At 38.4% G+C, this 22666-nt stretch overlaps 1 protein-coding gene across 4 annotated transcripts in view; it reads right to left on the bottom strand.

The window, feature by feature from the left end:
- RANBP17 (RAN binding protein 17) overlaps positions 1 to 22666 on the bottom strand; it is a 307270-nt gene that overhangs the window by 15950 nt on the left and 268654 nt on the right. For all 4 annotated transcript variants that reach the window (XM_012722309.1, XM_012722311.1, XM_012722312.1 and 1 more), the window contains one exon: positions 12412 to 12578. In XM_012722309.1, coding sequence (XP_012577763.1) covers positions 12412 to 12578 — 167 coding nt within the window. The remainder of the gene's footprint in view (positions 1 to 12411; positions 12579 to 22666) is intronic.

Here is a 22666-nt window from a genome sequence, read left to right as displayed (position 1 = left end):
GAAGCCTTGGTATGGGGAAAACTGTGTATGATCTACAGATTAGAAAGACGTAGGTCTTTTCTAGGCATTGATATTTACTGGCTGTGGACTTAAGATATTTTGCCTCTCTGAACTTCTACATACTTTCCCACACAGGTGCATTGTGGTTACCTTTGTTGGCCTACCCAAGTTAAAATAATATCCACCTCTCTACCTATTAGGGTTTTGTGAGATTCAGAAGAGACATTAGAGAGCCCTCCCTAGTGGTGGAAGGGATTACTGCAGCAGTATGAAGCTATCTGCAGCCACTACAGCACAAGTTCCATTCCCCTGCCAGGGAGGTGACCCACATGGCACAGCAGACCTCTCCTGTCTCTCCCGCTGCTCCCCTAAGTGGGAGCATTTCAAATGCATGTTCTGTTCCCCACTTGTCTCTGGCGAATTCTCTTACCCCCTGCAACTCTGGCCTGTACCCTAGTACTTGTATATATAAATAAATCTTTAAAAATAGAAAAGACCTTAGATACACAGATATTCTGTGAATGGGCAGGGTTATACAGTTCATTTTTATTCCTGCCACTGCAAGATGATGGCTGAAGCAGGGTGGGGGGGGGAGAATGAGAGAAAAAGTTGGTTTGGGACCAAAAATCAAATCCACAGCACACTTGTGTGTCCAGCCAGTCTACTGAGTGTTTGCCATCTTGAGAATTCTTGCAGCAGAAAGAACTCTAAGATAGGCAGACCCCATGGATAGGACTAGAAAGATCCAGGAAATCTGCCTTATCATGACCTTCAAAGTCAAATTATCTTGTGAAATGAAGTCTTGGGCCTGGGGTTTTTCTATTTATCTGTATAGACAGCAGTATAGTTTCTTTAGGGACATAAAAAAGTGATTGGTGGGCCCTCCCAGGTGGTGCAATGGGTTAAAACACAATACTATGAAGCTATTTGCATTCACTGCAGCATGATTTTTATCCCTAGCCAGGGAGCTGACCCACATGGCACAGCAGACCTCTCCTGTTTCGCTCACCACCCACCTCAGCAGTGTATTTCAGTACATCTGCCTGTTCTGCTCCCCACTCGGTTTCTGGTCAATCCTCTCACCTCCCAATCCCCCCTCCCTTGCACTTATGGCCCGTACCCTAGTTCTTGCATGCATAAACACATCAATCTAAAAAAAAAAAGGGACTGCTGTCTACATGCTGCTTTTCAAAAAAAAACGTCAACTTTACATATTTATTGAATAGTTCTTCTGTGTTAGGTGAGTCTCTACTTACTGGTACAACTTGTCCATATGACTTTCCTGAGTCAAGAATCTTGGTCATGAAACACTGAATGGGCAAAATCTTGGTCATGAAACACTGAAGTGGGCGAGTTAAAGACTAGACAAGGCTGTCTGGCCTCTCAAGGGCATGGAACTCTATAGAGACTGGGGTGCTGCGGGGATTTTTCTCAGTGCCTCTCTCTGGGGTGCCTGGTCTCCCCTCTGAGATCCTCTCAGCATGTCTGCGACTCCTCCTCTTTCTGAGGAGTGGCCAGTACTCTGAGCACACAGCAGGGAATGGCCACCTCACGGAGCTTGTGTTTTCAAGTCTTCAGTTCAGAGAGGACTAGTAGCTGGCCATTGGCTTTTAAGTCCAGTGAAGATTGACTGAGACAGCTTGGGTCAAGTGTTTGCCTCTTGTTTAGTCAGTTCTTAAAAAAGGGGATCCTTGGCTCAACCAAGAGTTTATGAATCAATGACAGTTCTAAGTCTCCCCTTGCCTACTATCCATCCTCATCAACCTTGTTTCTAGGTCACAGAGAAATGGTATTGTATAGTATTTAAAATCTTAAATTCTGCTACTTATTAGCTATATGATATTGCTAAGTTATCTGACTTCTTAGAGTCATGATTACAGTGCTCTGATTATAACTTGGAGATAAATACATCTGCCTCATAGAGTAGAACAAACACACATACCAACTTATATAGAAGTTAGCACAATGCCTGGCATATAATAATTGTTTCTTTTTCATCATAATCATTCATTATCATACTTCTACTTCTCTATTTGGGTCTGAGGTTACCCTCCAATAATGACCTCTTAGAACCCAGCATTCTGGCAAGAAGTAAGGTTTCTGTTCCAGAGTGGTGGAAGTAACCCAGCCTATCAGGAAGGAGGTATGGGGCCTCCCTTGTGGTGCAGGGGTTAAAGTCTCAGCACTATCTAGCTATCACCAACCACTTTAGCAGAAGTTCTTGACTTTTATCCCTGGCCAGGGAGGTGACCTACATGATGAAGCAGATCTCCCCTGTCTCGCCCACTGCTCCCCTCAGCAGTGGACTTCATTAATCTGTCTGTTTTGCTCCTCTGTCTCTGGTGAATCCTTTCACTTGTATGCATAAATAAATAAAAGCAAATCTCAAAAAAAAAAAAAAAAAAGAGATGTGAAGGTTCTTCCACTTTGGAGTGACAGGGTAAGGAAACACCCCAAACTTAGTCTCTTCTGACCAGTGAAGTCAGCCACATAAGCTTAGGATACTTCTGGAAAGTTCTGGGCTATCTTGGGTGTGATGCAGAAAGATGATTTTAGGTGTCATCTTCGTATGACACAGACATCTTGCTCAGATTTTAGAAACAATGCATTTGTGTTAAAACTTGGGAGTACAAATGAAATTCTACATGAATGTGAAATACGTGTAGGTGCTGCTAGCTGTATGTTTAAATGAAAAAGACAGGTGTCATCTGCAAGGCTTTCTTTTACTGAAAATTCTTAAAAAGAAAAAAAACTACCAGGAACAGACAAAACTGTCCCTTCAGCAAACAAAACTGGTGAACACTTTCCCAGGAGAGTTGTCAGTAGTTAATCTATGAATTATACATTTTTGTTGCAGAGGCTTTAAGAAAGGCGATATTTAGAGAACTTTTTACTCCTAATTTACAAGGATAGTCAATTATGCCAATCACTATTAATGAAAAGGCGAAAACCTATCTTGCCTGCCATTTGCCACACTGGGAGTGGCTGTTATGAAGCATGTATAACTATATACTGGGCTAAACCAGTAGAAAACTCTGTACTTCTTTTTCTTTTACGAAATGTTCTGTCTGCTCTCTGTCTGTAAAGGAAAAGGTATGATTGTTTTTTTGCTGTTCAGAGAACAACTGCTGCAGACTAATAGCAAAACTGACTGTGCTAAACTGTAGATAAAGGAACGATGACAGATTGCAGTGACTTTAATTCACAGAGAAAACACTTGGAACCCCCGGGAATGCCAAATCAAGCCACTGGCACCCAATGAGTTCATGCTAAGTCACAAACTCTATCATATTTTTAGCTTAAAGACAAAGGATAATGGACATGTGACTTATTTATTTCAAATTGTTCTTATGAAAAGCTAGGTCCTATTTTTTTAGCTCCTTGGAAAACATTATAACCCCCCTATTCTATAAACATACAAATATAATTGTAAAATGACATCATTCTGTTTTCATTTAATTACCCCTGAAATGCTTTCTATTTAATATTCATTACTCAAAAGCTAATTTAAAAGAGAAAGAGATGCGACTTATTCAAAAAGATGTACTGTCATTCACAGCAATAGTTATCTAATATACAGAAGTTAATAAAGCAGATTAATCTACAAGCCCCTTTAAGCCATTCTTGCGTCCTGAACAACTGCCTCTTTGACCTTTCACCTTCATGCTGTGCACCAGTAGCAGGTGCCAGCTGTACAGAAATTATGGCTGCGCGTGTGAACACAAAATCTTTTCTTACTTTGCTTCTGACCAGCAGCTGACCCTGTAGGAGTGATTGTTTCTGGTGCCGGCCTAAAGGCTACATAAACCAGTAGCAGATAAACAAAAGGCTACATATACCAGCTGCCTTGCCTAAGGGTACCATCCTGGGCTGACACCTCCACTCTTTCTCCAGCGTCCCAAATTGCTCCTTGTTTCTTTCCATACATGCATTTCATCCTTGTTATTTTGTGTGAGGGGTGGGGAAGGAGAAAGCCCCCCAAAACAAAACACACAAAAAGCCATCCCTTCCCTCGAACTTGACTTTTGAGTATTCCATGTCAAACTGTGCCATTATGATGCTAATCTAGGTCTGATTTAGCAACTTTAATAAGAGGCTAAACCCTCTTGTAATTAGATAATAAAATTTTATTATGTATTTTAATATTAAAAGTCTTAAAATCAAACTCTTCAAATCATACAGTGGTACAGAACTAAGGTACTTAAATATCATAGCCCCAGAAAATGGGAACCTGAAAAAGCACATTGTGGCTTATTTTTCATTCTCTGAAATGTAAACATGGAATTCCTATGTGGTAGCAGCTAAAACTCCAACACTCTTAATTATGTGCAGGGAAGAATGAATCTATTCAAGTATGAAGCACACTGTACCATTTCCAGCAACAGCATGAGATGGCTTTGACAGTTATTTCTTGGATACAAATTACACAAGTATAAAAACAATCCCCATAATGATTAAATGCAGTTATGTACATAGGAGAATACTAGTGCAAATGGTAACATATTTAAATGGTTTCCTTCATTAAAAAAATTATATATGATATTAAACCATCAATCACTGCTGAGGCACAGGAGTTTAAATGTATTGTCACTGGTTGAAATAAATGACTTGGAGACTAAATTCCGGCTCACTCAATATGGTGTCTTTGCTGTTGCTTAGTCACCCAACTCTCTGCTGGTTTGGGCTACATCTGGTGGATTCCATCCCTTTCAATTAATAAGGCAAGTTATGCTATCAATGGATTACATCTTTAAACTGTGCTTAGAGGTAGAAAAACACATGTCCTGTGGCAACAACAAAACCCCTCTCTGTTCTGTTCACCATTTGGAACAATATTTGAAGTACTTATTTCCTTTCTTCACTCGTGTTTAGAGTGAAATTTCCGGAGTGTTCTTATATAGTATTGTTATGATACAATTTTATTTTTCCATCTAACTTATTATTCAGTAACCTATGATCACACTAGATTTGATACTCAAAGTCACTGCCTGCAGACTGAAAATTAATTCTTCTATGTTTGCTTTACAAATATTCATTGAACATTACAAGGTTTCAGTCTCTGCTAGATGCTGGAAGTTTCAAGGTGGAGATAGCCTTTGGGGGAGATGGGGCACTTGGTAAAGACAAGCCACCCCATGTAGCACTGCTATGTCTATAACACAAGCTTGATAACATACATAACCAATAATAGTTTCCATTGTAAATGTTTTGCTGATTTAAAAATTTTGGGGGGGTTTGTTGGAGTAGTCATTCAACAAATATTTTTATAACAAAGATATGGTAAATAATGAAAAATTTGGACCAGAATCATCCTAAAGATGGATAGACAATTTTATAATATCATGAGTACAAAAATGCATTTTAACAAAAAGCTAGTGTTCTCCTGTTTTTAAATAATACATTTTCACTTTCTAAATTGATCTTTAGGAGGGATGGTCCCAAATTCATTAAGTGTTTTACTCCCTTTTGGAATGTTATTACCTGGCGATAACCTAGATATTTTTTTCCCTGGATTTCAATTTGATCCTAAGCAATTGGACCATACACCCATGAGTGTGTATGCACACACACTCACACTCTTGACCAAACTTACCTTTATTTTTGCCTCAAACAATTTGGGAGTATTAAGTTAACTTCATTGTCTGCTACTGCATCCCTTCAGTATGCAAAGACACAGCCCAAAAGTGATAAAATGCCCTCTTTAAGTTGCAGTAGACCTGAGTGTAGAGTCATACTTAGAGCAAAATAACATCATTCTTTAGAACAATTAGTAAAAAAAAAGTATGCTTCAGAAATAAATAATAATAAAAAAAAAGAAATAAGAATATTACTTTCGCAGTGCTACATGGGATAACTGAGAAAAAGAAGGGACAGTGCAGCGGGAAACTTAATTCTCTTACATAATACAGAAGTAGAAAACTGGTAACCTGACAAACCAGGTTTGCAGAATTATTCTGCAAAGCCTTGCAGAATACTTTTTTTGTTTTGTTTTTAATTTTCTACCAGTGGCCAATATTAAACAACTGAATTTCAGGGACTCTTTTTGGGAGGAAATCTCAATGCATCTGGCAGCACAGGGTCTTACTGTCTTACAGGACATATTCGCTGCAGCTCTGTGGAGACTGCCCCTTTTGGACAGAGATGTGCAGTCAACTCAGGTTTCCTTTTAGTCTACCTCGGTTAAGTATCAGTATTTTGTGATAAGTTCCAGATAGGAAAGGAGAAGGAGAGGAATATTCCAAGGAATCCAGATGTCCGTTTCAGATATGCCAAGGTGAGAGGACATTAATTATGACTTTCAGTAGAGTTAACTGTCTTCAGAAGCAGAAGCTTCTTTTGGAAGAACAAAACTGTTTATAAACAGAAAGATGTAAGAAATGGCATTCTGTACTGATGAGTCAGTGCTGAGAGTCAGGACAAGGTCTAGAGATGTGCTGGGGATGGGGACGAATACAAAACACTAGCTGCTTTCCCAGCTGCCATGCTGGCCTGGGTTGTAGAAAAAATCAAATCAGAGTAAACCTCAAAAGCCACCTCCAAGGCATTAAAAAAAAAGGCCCAAAGGGACATCATGAAATAGTTGTACTATTAGACTCTGACCTTCTCAAAAATACAGGTCCTAGTAAATTATGTATCTTCAATTTCCGACTATACAATTAATAACTAGATGCGGGCATAGAATAAGTGAGAAGAAGTTCTGTTAGTTCTGCCTCAGTGATGGTGGCAGCAGCTGGCAAAGCAACCTCCCTCTCTCTTGCCTGTTCACTCTGGGTCACTGCCCATCTGTTTCATTTCTACTGCAGTACAAAGTTGGGGTATAGGATGACTGTTGTAAGTCATTTTACCTCAAGGGTGTCCCCAGTGGGATTTATTCGAAGCTCAACTTGCCTCGTTGTAAGTGCTCAAAACATACATACACTTTATATTAGTTGCCACCAACAAAATCAGGCACAGAGAACCTTGTGGTTCTCTCGCATTCACTCTGTTAACTCTGGAGTTAAACAGACATAGGCTAAATTTTTAGTTTTTCCACTTAGTCACTATGTGGCCTTGGGAAGGTTATGTAATCTTTTATGCCTCAGTTTCTGAATGTACAAAATGGTGATCATAACACCACATCTTTACAGAGACACTGTGATGACTAAGTTGATGGTGCATCTGTAAAGAGCATAAACTAGTGTCTGTACATAGTAAGCCCTAACACAAGGACAATATTATTATTATTTTCTGCCTAGAAGCAAATACACAGCACATAAATAGATTGCCATGAAGATGGCCAACATCACAGCAGCATGGGTAAAAACTGATTTGTCATGAAATGTAAGTTCTGATTTTCCACTTTTGGTGCCCAATGACCTATTCTTGGCTACTTTTAAACCCTTTAAATACATACTATTCTCTGATCCATTTGGGAGTGTTTTTTTAGTTGACATTAATCAACTGACAGATTTTTGCTAGTAAAGTTGCAAATGAGCCAGAAGAGCTAACAGGGCATGTGGATGGCATGCTTTGTATACAGGGTTCACTAGAAAAGTCTTTAGTAATATTAAAAATCTAATTGTTTTGCTTTTAAAAAAAGATTTATTTGTTTATGCATACAGAGCTGGGGTATAGGCCAGAGTTGAAGGGGTGGGGTGAGAAGATTCATCAGAAACAGAGTGGGGAACAGAATAGGCAGATCGATAAGTATACACTTCTGAGGGGAGTAGTGGGTGACACAGAAAATGTCTGCTGTGCCATGTGGGTCAGCTCCCTGGCCAGGGATTGAACTCGTGCTGCAGTGCCTGTGGCTAGGTTCGTAGTGCTGCACTTTAATCCACTGTGCCACTAGGGAGAGCCAAAAAAATTTGTCTAATTTTTTAAAGAGGATAGTAGACATGAATATATTTCATCTGCTTAAGTGTTTCCTACTGTGAGAGTCTTGCTAGGGTTCTATAGGCCAAAATCTCAGCACCAGTTAAATATGCAATTGTACTTTCTCCTACTTAGTATTGTGGAATGGAATCTTAAGTATGAAAGATGTCTTGGATAGTATGTCAAAATGTTGAACAATAATATTTCAATCTAAACACAAAAATGAAAAAAGAGCAGATGATTTCTCTGTTGCTGTAATTCACTTTGGGATGCCTGTCATGAAGAGCACTATACAAAAGCAATTTTCATTGATTGACTGACTGATTGAGGAAAAGGGTGAATGTTCTTTTAGCTTACATCCCTGCTGAAGTATGATTCTTATAGCTCCTGACAGCTCTTCACAATTTGTAGTTAAATGCGAGGTTGGGGATGGGGAGAGAGACAGAGGGTAATAATTAGAACCAGTTCTGGTTTTGAGTAAAGCTGACTTGAGTCAAAGAGTTAAGAGTAAGATAAACTCAAACCTAAATGTTCTAATACCCCCATTTAATGTATTCAGAGTTATAGAATTGCTAAATATACCTCGCTAATCATATCAGAATATAATCAGCAATACTGAAAGTCACATAGCTTGTGTTACTTTTCCCTATTTCTTTCTTAACTGATATTCTGATTTAGAGAAAATCAACAGTGTCCTATGCTTATAATCTGAAAAAGAATTAGTCACATCTATGAAATGCCCCTCTATTCTATAAATCAAATTCCTTCATTTACCTGATTTGGAAGAAATCTTTCACTTTGTGATATACTAGATGAATGTGGTTCTATGGTTTCAGATGCAAATACGTAATATAAATACTTAACAATATAGAGTTTAAATTGAAAACAAAACAGAAAACCCACACAGAAATTTTATCTTCCAAATTACTGTAGCAGATCAGTGTGTAATCACTATTATTATTGACCTATTCTTTACATTTTAGTTTACCTTGGGTCCTCACTGGTGCTGCAATGGGTTAAAACTCAGCACTATGAAGCTGGCTGCAGTCACTGCAGCACGAGTTCAATTCCTGGCCAGGGAGCTACCCATGTGGCACACAGCAGACCTCTTCCTGTCTTGCCCACTGTTCCCCTCAGCAGTGCACTTCATCAATCTATCAGCCTGCCTGTTTTACTCCGTACTGTCTCTGGTGAATCCTCTCACCACCCCGCCCCCCGCACCTTTGCCCTGTACCCCAGTTCTGTATGCATAAATGAATATTAAAAAAAAAACACATGGGAAAATTTTTTCTTAATCTACTTAACTGGGTTTTCTTAGCTACTAAGTCAAAGCAGTGCTTTAGACAATAATTCTTACCTGTAATACATATTGACTTAATTATAATGGATCACCAAATGAATAAATTTTAATGCCTTCTCATTTTCACACTCAGATGAAAAGTTAGATCTGTTTGCAAAATATGGAAGGTGGCTTATTTGAAGGATGTTTTTAAAAACACCAAAGATTTAAAGCCACATTGCAGGTCATAAGAAACATTTCCAGGTGAGAGGCATTCACATATCTTTCTCAGGCTGCTATATTCAAACGATTGGCTTGGAAAGGGACGCTGGGAAACCCTTCATGTAAGTTCATGCTTTGTTTACTGCAGAAGCTTGAGGCGATAACTTTGGTAATTTGGAATTGACCCTCTTCATGTAATTATGCTTCCAGCAATATGGACCAGGTTAGGGGGAAAAACAGTTTAAACTAGTAAATAATTGCAGTATCATTGCATCAGTTTAGTTTAAAGAGCTGACAAACCCTCTCTAAACTCCAAGCACAATTAGTCATTAGGGTCTAGTTTTTCAGCACTGTTAAGCAATTTGTAACCCATTCCTTTTAATAGGGTTAGGCATTACTTAACCGACACAGATGCCTTGAAAACTGAAACCTCAAGTTATGAAGCAGCAACCTTGTTCATTACCTTCTGTGATAGGCAAATCATCTATAAAAACAGCATTTAATGGGCAACCAATGAATAATCAATGGCTCACTTTTCATCTGAGTGTGAAAATGAGAATAATCTAATACAAAGTCCCTCTGGTAAGAGGCTGAACCTTGGGTTCTGCTGCTCTTCAGGGCTGATTTATAAGGTCTTGGAAAGCTGATGTAAACAGATGATCAATGGGACCCATCTTTGCTCATAATAACCCCCAACTGGCCCACTCCCTCTTTTCCAAGTCCATCCCTTCAGGCTATTAGCTCTGTCCAGCTAATTCTTCCCACTACTTCTGCCTACTGCTTTTACTCCGGCCATCCGTTCAGTCCAGCCGACTCAGAAGTAATTTTATACGCAGCAGAGAGCGGGTGGAATTGATTTTTCACTCAGCGCTCAGTTCCCATCTGAATAATTATCAATTTTACTGGCTCATAAAGGGAAGAGTCAAAATTTCAAATCAATTCAAAAGAGCTTTTGAGACTACAGAAACTGTGCATAAGAATAGAGGTCAAAGTTGTCAGTGACCTAAGGAGATGATGTCAGATATTACTATACCCAATAGTTGACATCAGAGGCACTCAAGATGATATAACCTAGTGCTAATGCAAATCATATTTATGCTGACTATCAGAGACCCATCATTAATATTTAAAATGCTATCTGAAAGCCTACATTCCAAATAAATAGAATGTATTCCACTGTTAATAAAGATATATCACTACTTAGTCATATGCTATAAAGTAAAGGATTACCAAGTATTATTAACACACAGAAATTACTTAAACCAGCAGACATATGACAATTCTTAGTACAGACAAACTTGATGGTCTCCTGTACATCCCATAACTTGTTCTGCACAGTCTGACGGTATTTGTTTCCTAAACACAGCCTATTGATTTTTGCTAAAGTTTTCTACCAACTTGTAAGTTTCTGCAAAGTTTGTGGGACAATATTGTGATCACGGCTAAGTGCTGGCAGGAGGGATTTGGTGGTGGAGTGAGCGATGAGTCTGATCCTTAGCCAATCCATGGGAATTTTTTTCTACTGGTCACATACTTTAAGTCTGTGGCTCTCCACCTTCTCCTTGCAAAACAATTGTGGGCTATGATCTCCCCCACTTCTGCATAACAGTGGGTTGGGGGTAAGGGAGAAGAGGTACATCTAAATCTTGATAGAATGTCTATTTTGAAGAGGCACTGACTAGTCCCTTGAGAACCAGTGGTGTAAGTGACAAGAACTTGGGCTTTGAGTCAAACAGTCCTTGGTTCACATTCTAGTTGGGCTCCCCGTGCCTCAGTGTATTGAACTATAAAATGGGTATGATCTGCACCTTGCAGTCTTGTTATAGGGGTTCTAAATAAGAACATTTCTCTGCAAGTTCTTCCTCTATCACTCTCTGTCATCACTGTATTAAACAAATGTTCATATAACTAGTTAGTTACTTCTGTCTGTCTCATCTGATAGGAAAGCTTTTTAAGCAAGACACTGTAAGTTATGATTCCTTTTAAAGATAATCTTATGATTTTAATAGTTGTTGTAACTTGTACATACAAAGCCCTTAGTACATATGTGTTACTTTCCTCTTTTCTTAGCTGTGTAATCAACATATAGCAATTCTTGGTCATACCAAATAGTTACAGGCTTTCAGTCTTTTGCCTAGTTATAAAAAATCCTAACTACACCTTTCCTCACTAGCAAAATAACTGCTATCACCACAAATAAAATTTACATAACTACATTTGAATATTAGCAAAAAAATGACAGCCAGGAAGAAACTTCTTCCGTGGCTGTCTCATTCTATTTTCATCATTTCTTTATTCAGAGTGACATTTTCTGCTGATGGCAGGCAGCTTATTTGCTAATGACCACGTTCAAATGTTTACATTTGCAAACCACAGACTATTATAGAGATAATTTGGTAAAATAAAACAAACTGAAAGCAGAATAAAGACAGTATTTTCGAAATTTAGTGGAATTGGACTAGATCAGTGATGGTATCTTTACAGAAAAATGGCATTACACTCTTTAAAGTATTTCTGGCATTATGTTCATTTTAATGCATACTGTTACTACGGCTGGCAGAAGTGTTTTGAAAAAAACCATATTAAACTTGAATGTAACCCATATTAGCTAGTCAAAAAACACATTTGAAAATAAAGACATTTTGCTTTATTACTTAATTGCTCTTGGGAATGTGATCTATCTGAACCTTGAATTCTCACATAAATGGAAAACTTGCTAGTTTCCCAACATAGCATAGTACTAAGAAGGCAAACAAGATGACATAGAGGCTCCAGGAAAGAAATCAAGAGTTCCATGGTTTCGAGTTCCAGCTTCACCTTTTGTCTTAGGCTGCTGGAACAGCTTCCTGTTTTGGAATCCTAACTTCACCGAAATGAACTGAATGACTCTGGTTTCTGGAGGATGGGAAACTCTAAGACCAATATACTTTCAGGGGCAATACTTCTAGAGGAAAACTAGTGAAAATCTTGGCAAGACCAGTTGCTTTAGGAGATAGTTAAGGAGCAGGCTGGCTTTTGGGAAACTTTCTTCAACTGGGCGACCAACCATCAGTTACCTGCTGCAGGACATCTGGGTTTTGCTGCATAAAATGTAATAGCCGCTGACCGGCCTGGGTGGCCTCTCTGCATCGAAGTGGCTTCTTGCCCTCTTTTGCTATGTGCTTGAAGAGGTAGGTGACGATGTAGTCTAAACTGGTACAGCAACTGGAGGATACAACTGTATCTGTACAAACAATAAATGAGAATTTGTTTGCATTACAGAAGTGTTTCACCTGATTATAATGCCTCTAATTAAAAAAGTTACTTTATGGTATGAGAGCACCTTTATCAAACTATAAATTCCTCAAGGGCAGGCATTTTTCCTTGTGTCTCTCTTTAAACCCAGTCTCTACTATAGGACGTGGCTTAGAGACATCCTAATAATGAATGATTCCTCGATTGTACCTAAGAGACCCTTGGTTCAATTCAAGTGACTGTTAAGTATCTAGTTGTGCAAGACTTTCTGCTTCACTTGATTCAGTACATTTAGTACATAAGCACCTCAGCACAATGCTGTGTAAAAATGAATGACCCACGGCTCTGAGGGTTTTCCAGCAGATAGTGTATTTGGATAGGGATTACAGGGAGTTTGACGAAGGAGGGAGCACCTGAGATGGGCTCAGAAAGTTATTCCAGAACAGTTTTCAGGTAGGGTGATTAGTATTAGGCACATAATATGATAGGGAACGTATGGATTTTGGGAAACGCTGGTTTCACATCCTATCTTTTCAAGATACTTGATGTGTTACTACTTTGAAAGAGCCACCTAACTTTGTACTCTGTATGTAAAATATCTTGCAGAGTTGAATGAGAAAGAAATAACTAGAAAGTCCTCATAATAAAAATAGCTGATATTTATTGAGACCTTACTATGTTAGCTACATTGATTATTGTTTTCAATGCAACAGCACCATAATGGTTACTATTGTTATCTTTGTTTACAAGTGAGGACTCTCATGAATTAAGAGGCTTGTCCAAGGTTATACAGCTAGGAGGCTAAGGAACCATGATATGAAAGTAAACATGGAGATGGACTGTAGTCTAAACCACAAAAATTTAATAGGTATTAAGCAAAAGTCAGTATTATGCAAAAGTGTGTGCAAGCATCAAGCACCTCTTAACACAATGGAAACTCAAAGGTGGTTGCTACTACCAGTTTTCTTTCACGGTGAAAAGAGGGTGGTGTATTAAAGGAGCCTACTCCTTTTGATTTGAATGCAAGAATTGTGTTGGGGAGTTGTAGAGAGAAGACTGAAAAAGTAAGTTGGGGGTTGGCATTAGCTAGTGGGCTTTACCTTTAATTTCAAAGGCAACAGAGCTATTACTAGGGTTTTAAAATTTTTTTTTAGCAATTAAGAAAAAAATGTAGTCTCCTTTGTACTCTAAAATGATCATTTACTTTCAAGAATGGTTTGTATTTATTAGGCACTGTTATTTTCATTTTTCAAATGAGAAAAACAAAGCTCCGAGGTAAGTTTTCCCATGCTTCATTGGTTTTCATTCATTGCATGTCACTGCCCAGATTTTTGTGTTAATGGTAACATATGCATATGATCTTGGGAATTTGTTTCTTTAAAAGATTTTATTTATTTATTTATACATACAAGAACTGGGTGTAGGCCATAGGGGCAGAGGGTGAGAGGAACGGGTGGAGTGACTGAAGTACACACTGAGAGGAGCAGCTAGTGAGAAAGATGAGGTCTGATGCTCCATGTGGGTCACTCCCTGGCCCTGCCTGGGGACTGAACTCATGCTGCAGTGATTGTGGACAGCTTCATAGTGCTGAGACTTAACCCCTTGGCACCACCAGGGAGGCCTGTGTTTATGATTTTTAACGGAAACAACAAGAAAATAATAAAACCCAAAGGGCATTCAGAAAAGGGCAAATATAGTAGATTCAGAAGAGGAGCAACAGAATAGGTGGATGGGGCCATAGTAGAGAGTTTCTTATTTATCACTGAAATTCAGAGACATGTGTGCCTGCCATAAATTTGGGGTAAATATTAATAAATGAGTAACTGGATGGTAGGCAATGACAATCTGAGAAAGTTTTTAAAAGGTCTGCATGTTTAAACCATGCATTTATACATGATTTCATGCTTAGTAATAATACCTAAACTCGACATAACACTAATGTTAGGAACTCTTTCAGTACATCGTTTGAGAGAGAAATGATGGTGTGAACAGAAACCAGGAATACATGCATTTAAAACAGAGTGTAATGGCAGATGAGGCAGGCTCAGGAGTTGGTGAAAGTCTAAAAGCAGGTGTGGACAGTAGTTTTGGCAAACGGTGGAGGTTTTTAAGAAGCCCTTTTTTTCTTAATAAAGCTATGGCATTTGATTTACCAATTAATTAACTGTTGCTCTCCCCACAAACTGGGTTACTCTGTAGAAAAGGCAGCTTTGTGACATAGAACTGAGGGGTATAACAAAGGAAAGGGAGGGACGGGGCTCAAAACAGGACAGGGAAGAACACCAGGGAATATGGTGATGGTTCAGAGGTGCCATGGCAGTGGGACAACTACGGGGACCATAATGATGCAAGAAAATATTTAATGAAATCATTAAAGAAAAAAAATAAAAGAGAACCCTCCTTGATGGCACAACAGGTTAAAGCACAGCACTAAGAAGCTAGCCAATGCTGCTTCAGCAAGAGTTCGATTTTTGGTCAGGGAGGTGACCCACATGGCGCAGCAACCTCTCCTGACCCGTCTGCTGCTCCCCTCAGCTATGTACTTCATCAATCTTCCTGTTCTGCTCCCTACTCTGTCTCTGGTGAATCCTCTCACCGTCTCTGCACCTCTGGCCTGTACCCCAGTTCTTGTATGCATAAATAAATAAATCTTTAAAAAAAAAGAAAGAAAAAGGGAAAAGGTAGCTTTGATTCTATAACCCTGGGGGAAGTATAGTACAGTGAAAAACACCCAGGTCTAAGACTTAGGTACACACTTACAGAGTCTAGTTGCTTTTCTCTTTTCCTTCACATTTCTACCTTTGAAGTCTCTATCATGAAAGTAAATGGATTAAGTTACTTAACCTCTACAAAAGAAAGCAAGCAAGAAACAGACAGGGTTCCTCTCACCAAGGAAGAGCAGTATGCTATCTATCACACAAAAAATTATAAAGACTTCACATAGATTTGGTGACCACATGCCATGCAGGTTGCTTTAAAAGGTTCCAATCTACTGAGTCAGCTATGAAAAAGCCAGGTAAACACTTTAGACGTGAAGGTTGGAGTATATATCCTTGTGATAAAAGCAAGAAGAAGAGCTTCCATTATGGCTGATTTATGGTTGGGGGCTTTGAGAAGGATATTATTTCAGGGTAGACTGAAAAGTGTGGAATCATAAGGATCAAGGGGCATTTGATCAAAAACAGAATGAATAGTGTTGAGGACTATGTATTATTATTGATTTTCTTTATTTGCAGGTCAGGATATTGTGTGAGATTCAAATAATGAAAGTCTCGTGACATAAACAGACAGGTAGGAGTCATGAATTCTCACATTGTGTTTTAGAGTTCTTGGTGTTTTAGATCTACTAAAAAGAACTCATCCATAATTAAGATAATTTAGGGATATAATTTTTAAGCCCAATGGGGACTTTGTTCTCTCTAGCAACTTGTTGTTTGGCACTGAAAACAGCCAAATGCTCCCTTTCTCCTGCAACCAGTCTCCACAGGAAGCACATGCATCATTAATAGCCCTCCTGTTCATGAAGACCCATCATGGAAAGCTGTTCTGAAAAGTTAACTGTGTAGGCCAGAGTTGCTTAACTCAAAGTCAGAGGAATGATAATGGAGCTGAGCTGAATCTGGCTGCGACTCAAAACTTCTTACCAAGCTTAAGGGAGGATGAAAGTCTTGGGAAAATATGGCAGGAAAGCAATTTCATATCAAAGGTCAATCTGGGCGGTGCAGTGCTTGTGGAACTAGGTAGGTGTAGGTCCACATCCGTGTCTTCCGTTTGACTTCACAGAGCTTAATTCAACATCTCTAAAGGGCACTTACTAAACATCCCCAGCCCCCCACCCCCACTCTTTGCATGCTGTGAGAAATGAGATCCAGTGGGCACAGACTGCATCTGACACCTACATCTAGCACAGGTTCTCCTTCTTGTCACTTCCTGCTGACCTTCCTGGCTCTTTCGACCCCTTGAACACCATACCTGTTGTTCTACTTAACCAATTCATTCCTTTCTTCCCTTTTTAGTATGTTTTTTTTTTAAAGACTTATTTATTCATACAGAACTGGGGTACAAGCCAGAGATGCAGAGGGTGAGAGGATTCACCAGGGACAGAGTGGGGTACAGAACAGGCAGATCGACGAAGTACACTGCTGAGGGGAGCAGTGGGCGGGTAGGAGAGGTCTGCCTCGCCATGTGGATCTCCTCTGGGGCAGGCGGGGATCGAACTCTTGCGGAAGTGGCTTAAGCTGCTTTGTGCTGTTCTTTAACCCACTGCGCCACCAGAGTATGTTTAGTATGTTTTTAATGGGAGAAAATAAATTACCAGGTCTCCAACTTTCTAAGTATTTCCTGAATATTTTGCTCCCATTTTAGTCATTATTTAATCCAACTCAGGAACACTTCATTAATAATGTACTTCATGGGGAGAGATCTGGTGGCTTCCATTGGCTCAACTTTTTTGCTGGTCTCTTCCTTTCCTTCTGCACGCTTTGGTGCTATCTGTGCTTTATTTCTTGGACTGCACCTTTGTCCCTGCCATGGCTACTCTTCAGGTCTTCCCTGATCACTTCTTCTAAAAAATCCAGACTTACTTTCATTATCTCACTTCAATTCTTTGTTTAGCATGCATCATGATCTGACATGTGCTTATGTATATGTGTCTGTTTATTGACATCTCTCGCCATTAGAATGACCCACACAGCCTGGCAGACCTCTCCTGTCTTCCCACTGCTCCCCTTAGCAGTATATTTCAGTACATCGTCTGTTCTCATTCTGCTCTGTCTCTGTCCCTTATCCCTCTGGCCTGTGCCCCAGTTCTTGTATGCATAAACAAATCTTTAATAAAAAAGAATGCAAGCTTCACATGAGGAGGGACCTAACCTCTAATCTGTGTTGCTCCCTCCAGCGCCATCACAGACTAGACTGGCATCTGTTACACAGTATGTACACAATTGACACTTAGTGAATGAGCTGAGTATAATACTAAGAGTACTTTTAGTAAGCTCCGCCCATAGCTTCTGTATGTAAGAGTGTGGGGTGGTGGCAAGTGGATGATTAAATGAAAACAAAACCACTTTGCTCATTCATCTGTCTCTTCCCCATATTATAACTGGCCTGAAACACAAAATGCTTATGAATGATGAGCACTAACATTTTTAATATTATATTAAGTATATTAGGCAAGTCATTATCACTGATTCAACTTTTTGTTCCTCTCATTTTTTCCACTACAGCCATATTAGAGCTGAAACCTGGATGTAACCCAGATCATGCCTCTTGGCAGGTTTGTTGTTGGAAAAGAACAAATCCAAGCAATTACTTTCAACCTTCTAAATAGTTTTTTTCTTGAAGACACAGGACACAGTTCACCTGCCCAAAGTTAACCAGAGGTTTCAATTTACTGAAATTGAACACTGAAATGTAACACAGAAAATATAATTGAGTACCTAATGAAAACCATTTTTATCAGACATCTAGCTTTCAAAGCTGTGATCTGTATCAAGTAGGTCTAGTAGGGTGATCTGGTGAAGGAGAATGGATTTTAGTGTTAGAAAGACTCCTAAATCAGTTATAAACTAGCTAAACAATCAGAGTCACAGCTTACTCACCTGCATAGAGAAACTAAATTACTTAATTCATCAATAAATATTCACCGAGCGCTTATGATATGCAAGGTACAGGAAACAAAGTGATCAAAACATCACTCCCATCCTTCTGAAGCTTAACAGTCAAGTGGGCAACAAGGACTAACAGTGCTACTGGATTATTTTACTCAACGCAGCTATACAAAATGGTTCTTAGAGTGAAAGAAATCAAGATCACACATGAAAATGCCTATCTGTATGCTCAGAAACAGAACATCCATGGTCATACACTTAAAAGTGGCGGCAATGGAACTTCAGTCCAAGTTCAGCATTCCCTCCGTAATGCCACTTTGTCAAGATGCCCTTGAGAGCCTTGTTAAAATGCATACTCCAGGCCAAATACCACATTTTAAGAACAACATAGCTATTTGCAAATAATTCCAAGTCTTCAAGGATTACTAAGATGTAAGATAAAAAGACTGTCAAGCCAAACTGTAATAATGAAAGGTAAGACTAAGGTTTCTGTCCATGAAAGATTAACTGCTATGAGAATTTTATCTTTTGCCATGAACAACTAGAAAACAGGACAGAATATATGAAACAACATTTTTCAATTACTGCACAACAAGCAGTGCAGAGCTATTAAACCAGAGAGGAGGAAAACAAATGAGGTAAAACTGACAACTGCTCAAGCATACTGCCCAAAGCAGTTTCTAGGCTATAGGCCAGGAGGGGGACCCAAATAAATCAAGTGGGTCTCACTGGGTTGAAGAGACAGCCTGGAATTTAGGGAGGATGATGCAGCTAGAATTTGTGGGACAAGGAATCAGAGATTAGGAGTTACATAGGAGAGCATTCTGGAGATCTATACAGGAGTCCTCTGTAGTTGTTGAGGAATATGACAACATATGTGTAATTGGAGCCCCAGAAGGAATGAAGATAGACTGAGAAAGGTAGACTGTCATTACTTGAAGGCAAACTGTGATGATATTATCTAAAGGTGTAGATTATAAGCCCCAATGAACCACTAAAAATAGAGAAGTATAGCCAATAAATTCACAGGCATGTAACACAAACTCAAACAAAAAGTTCAATTAATTTAAGCAAGAAAAGCAACAGTGTCTAGATAGGATGAAGAGAAAAGAAACAGCAATATACTACTTACATTAAATGTAAGTGGTTAAAGCACTAATTAGAAGGCAAAGATAGATTTTATAGAAACACATAAACTATGTGCTCTATGTTAAGCTATTCCCTAGAACCTGTGAATGTGTTACATTATATGGCAAAGAATTAGGGTTGCAGGTGAATTAAGGTTGCTAATTAGTGGAACAAAACAACGGAGAGGTTATTCTGAATTATCTCAGGAGGCTCAATGTTTCAGAGGTTCTTAAAAATTAAAGTGAGGCAAAAGACATCCAGAATCAAAGGGAGATGTATCTATAGGTGAATGATCAAAGAAATAAAATGCTGCTGACTTTAAGGATGGAGGAAGGAGGTTATAAGTCAAGGAATGTAGGCAGTCTCTAGAAGATGGAAAAGGCAAGGAAATGGGATTCATCCTAAAGGAAACACATTTCAGCTGATACCCATATTAGATTTATGACCTAAAAGAAGTACAAGATAAAAAAAAATTAAGGCACCAGGTTTGTAAAAATTGGTTACAACAAAAGTTGAAAATGCATGCTGTCAACCAGAAACCAAATATAAAGACACTGAAAGTGAAATGGAATATGAGTCTAACACTAATAATAACAGTAATAATAAGATAGAGACTAGTAATACCTGAAAAAAGTGGATTTCAGAGAAAAGAACATTACCAGAGATAAAGAGAATCATCTCATAATGATAAAAGTGTAAATTCACAATGGGAACATAACCAATAGTAGGTTTATATACTTAATAACAGAAATTCAAAATACTTTTCATAAAATCTGACAAAACTGACAGGAGAAATAGACAAATCTAAAATTAGAGTTAGAGACTTCAGTTTTTCTCTTGGAAATTCACAGAACAAACAAAAAACCAGTTAAGAATACAGAAAATTTGAACACAATAAGCCAATCAGACCTGACAGTTCCAGGACACTCTTCTCAATAATAATAAAATATACATTCTTTTCATGGAACATCCACCATATTTTGGACTATTAAAATTTCTCAATAACTATAATCATTGAGTATATTTAATTTTCCCAAAGGAATTAAGATAATAATAGAAATTAATAACATCTCTAAATATTTGGAATAAAATGTGCTTCTAAGTAACTATCCCCTGGTAAAAGAAGAATTCAGTAGGACAATTTTAAAATATTTTTGAAGTGAAGAAGACAAAACTCTACATATAAAATGTTTGGCAAGTATAGCTATAGCAATTCTTAGATTAAAACCCTAAAACTATATATCAGAAAAGAAAAAAAGTCAAAAACCAACTATCTAAACTTTTATCTGAAAAAACTACAAAAGGAAAAGCAAAGTAAACTGTAGGATGGGGATACTAAAAACCACAAATAAAATTAATGAAGTAAAAGAACCCAGAAAACTAATAGAAATAAATGAAAATTGAAAGCTGATGCTTTGTAATAAAATTGATAAGCTGAAGCTGAGAGGGAGAGAGAGAATACAACTATCAACATCACAAATGAAAGCAGGGATATCACTAAAGATTATATAGAGTAAAATAATAGAAGGAACTATTATAAACATTTTTATTTCAGTAAAGTCAGATGAACTGTAGATGAAATGGACATTTTCCTTTAAAGACACAGAGTACTAAATGCTATCAAGATTTAGTAGATAACTAAGAAAGTCCTAAATTCACTAAAAAATAACTGAATTTGTAGTTAAAATCTAACAAAGAAAAAACTAGGCCTAATAGTTTCATTAGGGGATTCTAGAAAATATTTAAGGAATAATTATTAACATTTCAACTCAAAGTCTTTAACAAAACTGGAGTGGAGGGGATATCTATTTTGCTTTATGAAGGCACTAAGCTGACACTAAAACAAGGCAACAATATGAGAGCAAGAGAAAACTATCAAGGACTACAGAAGAACACTGTATGTAGTATCTGTCATGAGATAGGTGTAAAAATCTGTACCAAATTTTAGAGTTGAATACAGAAATTTACAAGACAGGTAATACATCATAATCATGTTTGGAATATCAGGCTAATTTTACCATTTAAATTTCCATCAACACGGGCCCTCCCTGATAGCGCAAAAGGGCTAAAGCACAGCACTGTGAAGCTATCCTCGGCCACTGCAGCACAAGTTCGACCCCAGTCAGGGAGGTGACCCACATGGCCTGGCAGACCTCTCTTATCTTACCCACAATTCCCCTCAGCGCTATGTTTTGGTCATTCTGCCTGTTCTGTTCCTCACTCTGTCTCTGGTGAATCCTCTCACCCCCCCCTGTACTTTTGGCCTGTACCCCAGTTCCTGTATACATAAATAAATAAATATTTAAAAAAATCCATCAATTTGGAGCTGGGAAAGATCATGCTTTGTGAAATAAGCCAGAAAGAAAAGGAAAAACACTGGATGGTTTCACTCATAGCAGGAGTATAAAGGACCAGGTGGGAAAATAATAATAATAATGAACAACTATATATCAGAGACATTTTATGGGGGTGAACTGAGGAGAGGGATCAAAAACGGTAGGGGAAGGGAAGTGCACTGGACTATGGTGATGGCACACGGGTGATTTGGAGATGGGAAGCCCATGGAGATTACAACTGAGATGGAAAAAGGCACAAAATGATGTAAAAGTAAACTATTATTAAAAAAAAAAGAGATCCATCAATGTGGTGAGTAAAATCATGTAACCTGTCAATGCACCAAAAAAGGAAAAACTGTATAACTGAATATCTTAATCATACAGGATGCAGAAAAATAACTTGCGGGGCCTCCCTGGTGGCACGAGGGTTAAGTTGCAACACTATGAAGCTATTGAAACCACTGTAGAATGAGTTGGATCACGGGCCAGGGAGGTGACACACATGGCGCAGCAGACCTGTCCTGTCTTGCCTGTTGTCATTTCGATCAGCACTAAATTTCAATCTGCCTGTTTTGTTTTCTACTCTGTCTCTGGTGAATCTTCTCACATTCCTGCACCTGTAGCTTGTATGCCAGTACTTGTATGCATAAATAAATAAATATTAAAAAAGAAAACAAATAACCTAATTAAAAATTATTTGGTAACATTCAATATCTATTCATGATAACTCTCAGATAACCATAAGAGAAAGAAATTTCCTCAACAGGATAAGGAGTACTTAAGTCAAACCTAGAGCTAACATTATCTTTGATGGTAAAAGAATGAATGCTTTCTTTATAACACTGGTAATGAGGAATAAATGTTTGTTATTATCACTTCTACTCAACATCACACTCCAAGTTCTAGCCAGTATGATAAGGCAAGAAACAAGTCATGCAGGCTGGGAAGGAAGAGGTGTAACTGTCTTTATTTCTAGAAACATCTATATAGAATGGCTTAAGAGA

The sequence above is a fragment of the Condylura cristata genome, unplaced genomic scaffold, assembly GCF_000260355.1.
Source record: "Condylura cristata isolate star-nosed mole 26May11 unplaced genomic scaffold, ConCri1.0 scaffold00008, whole genome shotgun sequence".
Classification (NCBI taxonomy): Eukaryota; Metazoa; Chordata; class Mammalia; order Eulipotyphla; family Talpidae; genus Condylura; species Condylura cristata.
Note: the sequence above shows the minus strand (reverse complement) of the source record. Positions and strands in the feature narration are given on the sequence as shown.